The 8,122-nt window shown below is 39.1% G+C and overlaps 1 protein-coding gene across 1 annotated transcript; it reads left to right on the forward strand.

Moving 5' to 3' along the window:
* Positions 1-218: 218 nt before the first annotated feature.
* Positions 219-3,322, forward strand: LOC113350610. Its single transcript, XM_026594749.1, has 2 exons — positions 219-1,774; positions 3,061-3,322. The coding sequence occupies exons 1-2, from the start codon at positions 219-221 to the stop codon at positions 3,320-3,322; spliced, it is 1,818 nt and encodes a 605-aa protein (XP_026450534.1).
* Positions 3,323-8,122: the final 4,800 nt, after the last annotated feature.

The raw sequence follows: 8,122 nt of genomic DNA on the forward strand, positions 1-8,122 counted from the left end.
CAGACTTGCATGCATGGCAAACCTTGTATCACTAGTTCTTGTTCTGGATATGCTCCTTACGTACGAACAATCACTCACTATCTCCTCTCCTTATATATGTAAGCTTAGTATCATGAACTTACTTATTCTCTCTTCACAGCAACAAAGCACTAGAATTAAAACTCATTAGACTCATCAAAATTCAAGAGTTAACAGCTACATACATATAGCTAGCTACCATGGATATCTGGTCATGGATGTCCGAGCTTCCTAGCTCAGGAGAGGATTGGCATGAATCTTCATTGATCTTCGAACTCGCTAATGATGGAAAACAGCTAAATTCCACGACCGACAAATCAATTCTACTCAAAGCTGAAAAAACTTCATCAGGATCGAACTCCCTGCAGGTTACTTTCTCTGTTTGCATACAAGGTTTTGAACCATATGTTACTGAAAAAACACTATGGGTTTCAAACCCATGTTCACTCTCATCCGAACAACCTTACCTTCCTCTCCTCCTTCAACTCATCCAGGAAATCATAATTCATGCACCAAATTCTCACGAGAGTACATGTCCACGTTCTCAACATCAAAAGCTCAAACCAGAACCAGTTTCATGGATCGTCGATTCTCACTCACCTGAATCACTCTCTCATTTCTTCAACTTCATTTTCCTTTGTCGCATCTTTTGGATTTGTGTTTGTGACGCACCTTCTGAAGTCGGATCTGTTTACTTTCATAAACTACTGTCTCCAAATCTAAATCTTCTATCCTGTAAACATGTTATTCGTAATTTCTTCATTTCAATAGGAATTGATGGTGAATTATGCATCATGCGCACCTTGGGCTACATGTTAGCCAACTGGTATATCTTAAGAGACCTCCGTGTAGGTTTACAGTTGCTAACCCCTCTTCCATCTAATGGGTTCTCTTATGCAACTGAAACTCATGGTTTCTGGGTCTTAAAAGGCTACGCTCCAGTTCTATCAATGCAACCTAGCCATCGACAGAATTCGACTCCATTACGGTTAAATCAGTTTGATACGAAGGAAACAGTACTGAAATACGTATTGGCGCATCAACAACTCGAGGCTACGATTCAGCTTCAATATTCGGTTTATTTTACCGACGGTTTTATCCAAGTAAATGCACGTATTGATAACTTGCGTTTCCACATGGTGAAACTAGGTTTTAACAAGAATGAGGAGGCAAATACTGTGTGTTCAGATGAACGGCACTTCCCGTCGAGAATTCGGATTTGGGCAGGACCAGAAATTGGAGCCAACTACGTCTCCAGTTTAAGCTTAGGTCGTTCTACTGAGAACCAAGAGAGGGAAGTTGAAACGAAAAAGGCTGTCAAAGGTAGTTCAGGAAAACTAAGAGGAATGGCAAAGACAACAGCGAGAAGAAAAACAAAGAGTTGGAGATTTGATCAAGATGCCGAAGGACACGCGGCCATTTTCGAAGCGGTTTTATGTGATAGTGCGACCGGTATAGAGGTCTCCACATGGAAGGCTAATAAGAGCGGCGATGAAGTGGGAGACGTGGGAAATCCGATGACCGGCTTGAAAAATCGGTACAACGGTGCGAGCAGATTGTTTAATAAAGCTGGAGGGTTGGTATTTAATGGCGATGAGTATGGTGAAGGAGTTGGATGGAGATTGAGTAGAGATATGGAAGGAAGTGTTTTGAAGTGGAGATTAGGAGGGAAGATTTGGGTTAGTTATTTCCCAAACAGTAATGACTTGAAGAATGACAACACTACTTCTACTTTTGAAACTAGATGTGTAAACTGGTGCGAGGAAGTTGATTTGCCTTTGATCCGTGGGAAACTTTTACTATAAACAGCATAATTGTATGCTTTCTATGAAGTAGTGATGCATGCCTAGTGCCTATGATAGAAAATGAGAGATTGTACATATGTATTATATAATCTTAATGCAGTAGCATTGTTGGTAAGCAATAAAAAGAGAGAAGAAAAATATTATATGAAATAGATTTATAAAACTCATTGGAAAATGCATCATTCCTCAAGTCGCAAACTTAAGAACGATTTTTTTGGGCACCAACCCATTTTGGTGGGGGACTTCTATGTGATTCAATTGTCCACCCTACATTTTAAGGGCTGTCCTAAATAATTAGTGAAGATTAATCTGTTCTTATCCTAATTAAGGTTATAACTAATCCTAATAACCCACTAATCTAATCCATTAAATTAAAATCTAAAAACAAAACTGATTTTAATCAATTTCAAAACTCCTCTCCCTTTTCTTCTTCATCTTCATCTTCTTCTTCGTTTCGAAAAAATTTTATCGTCAATTAATCCATCTTTATAAGCAATGCGTACCAAGCAAACACCCAGATTTCCAGGATTGAGTCCGGGACTCGCAATATAGCGAATCTCCCAAAAGAATTGTATATTTATAAACAACTTGAAGCAAAGTTGAGAGGCCAAATCAATCATCCAACATCAAAAAAGAAGTCTGATTCGAGTGAAATGCAAATCCGCGGGTAATTTCCTTCATACCCATTCCTTTTAATTCGTTTCTTGTTGAAGAAATCGATTAGAAATCATCAAAACCCATTGAAAATGGTAGTTACAGTAAACATTTCGGCTAGGAGAATTTTGAAAAACCCTAGTTTTTTGTAACCGACCTTTCAATACGAAGAACACTTCGGCAATGTCGCAAGTTTTATGAATTTTTAGGTAAACGAACTCCGTGGTTCGGTAAGCTCGCATGGAAAATTTGCGTAACCGAATTCCGTCTTTGTATGGGAAATTAGAGTTCGGTGTGGTCGATAAATTTATATAGGTAACCGAACTTTGGTATTATATAGTTCGGTTACTTCTGAATTTCTAGGGGGGAGCTGAACTCATGCTGTCAACACCAAATATGTAGTTCGGTTACTTCGCAACTTACACCAATTAACTGATCTCCTAGTTCGGTTACTTCACAACTCATATACTAGATAACCGAACTTTAGTCTATTAACACCTTTGTGTTTGATGTAATCCCATGTTCAATTTTATTTGATAAGACAATATTCTGTTTATCTAATAATGTGGTTTTCATTCATTAGGAAAAAAGGAAAAAGATCTATTCTCCACCTAGGTGAAGATTTGAGAACTCCCACCCCTCGTGGAGCAAAACATTTGGATTTTCGAAACCGTGGTACTAAAAATGCTAAACATGGAGGGGGATCGTTACAGGAAGTGAACCAAGAGAATGTTCGTAATGTAATCCAAGATGTCAATCAAGAGGTGATGGAGGAGAATATAACTGATAATGTTATTGAAGAAGAGAATGATGATGAAGAAGAGCAAGGAAATGAAGAGTTTTAAGAACAAAGAGAACATGTTGAAGATGTAGAGGAATAAGACCAAGTACAGGGCAAAGAAGGAGAAGGACAAAAGGAAGAGGAGGATGAGGAAGAATAGGAGGATGAGGAATAAGAGGAGGAAGAGGAAGAATAGCAAGAAATTATTCATGTTAAAGAGAAAGCGAAGCCGAAGCCACCTTGTGCTAGATACTCGCACATTCCACATGCTAAGTTGTGTTTGTCAGCGAAGATCCCAACTTATGGTACTCTGAATGATGGAGGGACAATATTGTTTGGCTACAAACACTCATGGGTTGCGAAGATCTATGCGACAAAAGTATTCTTATCTAACAAAACGAGTTCTTTTGGATATGTTTCGTTAAGTATTAATAGTGTGATATTCTTTTCGTAGGATCATAATGATGCAATTCGTCTTATTCGTCGTCAAAAGGCGTCCAAATGGGATCTTTCCAAGGAGTGTGCCAAGTTTCAGGCGAAGGTTAAAGAATGTGTGTTGTGGGGAGATATTGAGCTCCAACATGTGGATTTTGACGTTGTTTCTATATCCGCATTTCTCGAGAGACATTATCCCGAGACATATACAATGCATCTTCCATTTGGCGAGATGAGAATTACTCCCGATGATTGCATGAACATCACCGGCCTACCCGTGGAAGGTAAATGTATTCGAGAAGGCTACAACCCCTCGATGCGTTATGAAGCTCTTGAATCATTAGCTCTAAAGTGTCTAGGATGGAATGCAAAAAAGGCCCAATGTGAGTTTAGACGTGTTGTGAAGTCTCCTAAACGTGGCGATGAGTATAATCCCAAAGAAGCAAATGGGTCCTTGAAGAAGATGGTCAAGAAATTTAAGTTGGTAAAGTTGAAGAAAGCATTTGAAGGGACATCTCAGAAGGTGAAGAAGGGAAAGCTGGTAATGGACAAGGAGACGCTTAGGCACCATGTCACCGCTTATTTCTTATATCATCTAGGAACTGTCATTTTCCCCGACACTTCTGGAAATAAGGTAAATGCACATTATCTATAGCTTTTGGAGAATCTCGATGAGATGAACAACTACTCTTGGGCCACTGGGGTACTTTCATTTGTTTTAGGAGAGATGAGCAAAGGGTCGGGGATTAAAACAACTCAAATTGGAGTTTACCTAACTCTTATTCAGGTGAGCTTCTACATTGTTAATTAGCAAATTATTCGCTAATTTTTTTTTGCTTCCAATTCAATTTTCATATATGTGGTAAATATTTTTGTTTTTCCTCATAGGTTTGGATCTACGACCACTTCTTTAAATTGGGATTGGCTAGGGAAACTCCAAATTGTCCCTATAGCGAACCTACAACAGGAAAATGGGTGTTTTTGGACACACAAAAGAAGTCTAAAGAAGAGCAGTTGGCATCGTTGAGGGAGAAATTTGACGATCTAACGGTGAACGATGTGGTATTTCACCCATACGTCGTACCCGATGATGTCCCTGTAGATGAAGATGATTTGAATGGTTACTCTACCGTCTCGGCTTACTATGGACCAATTTGGCATCCTCACGGCTACGAAATTTATAATCCAAGGAGAATACTAAGACAACTTTCTTGTGTCCAAATGGATCCCAACGTGGAGAATGAAAATTTCACTTTGATGGTTCAAGGAACAAGGAACACCGAGAATTACTTTGTGCCAAAACATGAACCAACTCCTACGGTAAGACATTGGAATAAAAAAAAACAAGTACAACTTACCTTTTGGTGATTTAGTACCTTGTGGAGAAGATGTAAATGCATATGAAGAAGATTATATGGAGTTTTACCAAGAAATTAGTCATCCTATTGTGATAAATAGACAACAACAAGCTATTGCTGATAAGGCGAAGGCAAAGGAGAGGAAGGCTAAGAGAGCTTAAAAGGAGATGCCAATTTGTAGTGAAGAAGCTATTAAGTTATGGGATAATTTGGTAAGTACATTGCTTCTCTTTATCTTTAAAGTTGTTACAAATTGTTGAAAATATATTTACTTGTGGTAAAAATTGGAATCAAGTGAAGAAGGGTACGAAATTGTTAAAGAAATGGATGACTAGAATCCGTAGTGGAGAGTCGATGTCGCCAAAGGAACAAACCTTGTACCACATCCAGTGGGAGCAACTTATATCTCAAAGAATGGTAGAGGCAAGTCGGTCTAAGCAAATGAAGAGGGGTCGACAACAAGGAGAAGGTTGAAGTCGCGAAGCTATTACCACGGTGGAGGAGATGAAACCCCAACTGGTAAGGAAGTTCCACCTAAGACTCGTGGTGAAAATGGAAATAAAAGGCCTCGTCGTAGTGGTCGTAAGTGATTTCATATGGTAGTAGTTTCAAAAAACATCTTAGTTATGGATTTCGTATGGTTTAATTTTGTATGTTTGTGTGTTTTAAACAATTACCTGAGGAATTTCGTAGTTTGGTATGTGTAGCACTTTTATATTTGTTTTAATTGGGTTTGTTATTTTATTTTATGTTTGTTTTACAAATAGAGTGCAACAACTCTCCAATGTTTTGGCTACAGGGAGAAGTTCGGTTAGTCAGAAATTTTATGCAGAAAACCGAACACCTAGTTCGGCAACCTATGAAAGTTTAGCAGGTAACCCATCATAAAGTTCGATTCTCACATAAATTAACAAGACAACCGAACTCTAAAAAGTTCGGTTTGCTCGCAACTTTTTAGTCATTGCCGAACTATTATCTGTAGACTCAAAATTTGAGTTGCCCACAAGCTTCAAACCTCATTTTCTTGATGCAGAAATCACAAATTTTCACACTGAAGTTTGTTTTAGAGTGGTTTGTGTACCTTTTATATGTTCAGATTGTGTTTGAGCCTTCAAATAAAAGTTCGGTTCCCACATAAATTAACAAGACAACCGAACTCTAAAGTTCGGTTTGCTCGCAACTTTTTAGTCATTGCCGAACTATTATCTGTAGACTCAAATTTTGAGTTGTCCAAAAGTTGCAAACCTCATTTTCTTGATGCAAAAATCACAAATTTACACACTGAAGTTTGTTTTAGAGTGGATTGTGTACCATTTATATGTTCAGATTGTGTTTGAGCCTTCAAATAAAAGTTCGGTTTCATCTTTATTTTACATGGTAACCGAACTTTGTAGTTCGGTTAGCAAAGTATAATATGTTAGGTTGCCGAATTCTTCTCTGGAGACTCAAAATTTTGCTTTTGCACAAGTTGGAAAAGTCATTATCTTGATGCAGAAATCACAGAACTCCATTCTTAGGTTTGTTTTAGACTGGTTTTTGTATCAAATATGTGTTCAGTTTGTGTCTGAGCCTTCAAATAAAATTTCGGTTACCTCATTTTTTAGGTTGACGAACTGTACTGCCAAAGCAGAAGTGGCCAAAACATATATAGTTTGGCAACCTGAAATATTTGCGCAGGTAGTCGAACCAAAGTTCGGCATTCCTGTAATCATACTTTCTAACCGAATTATTATCTATCAACTCACTAAAATACTAACATTAACTCAATAATTGATACCACACTTCAAAAAGCATAGTATTTGATTGATAAGCATACTTAGTTCCATTACATGTGTCATTTAATTATCCTCAAGTGAAATTTGACCTTCTGTTTGTGGGTGAAAATTGTTGCTGCTGATTTTGGTAAATTCGTATGTGTGAATGAGAAACGAGTCTAAACCCTAAACAATGTACTGCACGGGAGTACTTTTGATTCGAGAGATAAATCTGTACAAATCTATCCTAAACCAAGAAATGGTCGTTCCAGACTTGCTTCGGTCACAAAGTGAAGGAGAAGGGTTGGTCTTAGGGAGGGAAGCGAAGAAAGTGTCGAGACCAGAATTGCCGTTCTGGAAGTGTGGGTGTTTGTGACTTGTATCAGAAAACTGGACTGCCTAGCTGAATGAAAAGCTATCAGGTGATTTCTAAATGTTGTATTGTTCTCCTGACCAAAAACTTGTTTTTGGTGGAAATAGGTACCTATTTATACAAGTCGCAAAAAAATGTACCCTGGTCTCGTAGGAAGTGGAAACGATTGAGTGGTGGAAGAAGGGAGTAACGGATAACGCCTGGAATTGATGTTTCCATAATGAAGGATACGTTTCACCATTACTTCTTGCCATTATTAACCGCCCCGCTTTATGACACTTTCTTGTAACGGGCGTATTGAACGTCGCACGCTATAAACCGCCAGAACAATACCCTGATGAGTATCCCCCAGTTTGTGACATGTTTTGATGTCTCGAGTGTTTTCGTGGAAAACATGTAGCACTTTTCTACGTGTGGCAAGTTGAAATTGAGAGGCTTGTCGCAGGTAAATAGCATGTGATGCTATTAGGCTCGTCTTGGCTGGTCGCCTAAAACTTGCCACAAGATCGCCGGATTGGTGGCGAACTTCGATGTCTGAGATTGCATCTTATGAAATAAGGGTAGCCGTTGATTGTGGCTACCTTGTGTTGGAGCCTGAAGATGGCGCAGTGGCGTTTTTGGTGCACGCCAGTAGCAATGCGGTATGGCTCGTGCGTGCCAGTGGCACGGTGTTGCAAGTGGCGCTTGGTGTACCCATGGCCATTAATTTTAGGCGGCTGGTCGCCTGAAATTTTCCACAAGTCTGTCAGCTCGGTGGCAAACTTGGATGGCTGAGATTGCATCTCATGAGGAAGGATAGTCGTTGATTATGGCTACCTTCTGTCAGCGCCTGGAAAATTTGTCTAAATTAAGGTTTAGCATGACGAAACCCTAATTAGCGTATATGGCATGCCGTTTGGCATGTGCGCCTGGCATGCGCGTTTTTGGCAAGTTAGGCATGTTGT

The sequence above is a fragment of the Papaver somniferum genome, chromosome 2 (genome assembly GCF_003573695.1).
Source record: "Papaver somniferum cultivar HN1 chromosome 2, ASM357369v1, whole genome shotgun sequence".
In the NCBI taxonomy this organism is placed as follows: Eukaryota; Viridiplantae; Streptophyta; class Magnoliopsida; order Ranunculales; family Papaveraceae; genus Papaver; species Papaver somniferum.

Coding starts and splice junctions, on each gene's coding strand:
- LOC113350610 (XM_026594749.1), top strand. CDS start 219: ATGGATATCTGGTCATGGATGTCCGAGCTTCCTAGCTCAGGAGAGGAT. Junction 1,775..3,060: donor GAAACTAGATGTGTAAACTG/GTGCGAGGAAGT, acceptor TTCATTCATTAG/GAAAAAAGGAAAAAGATCTA.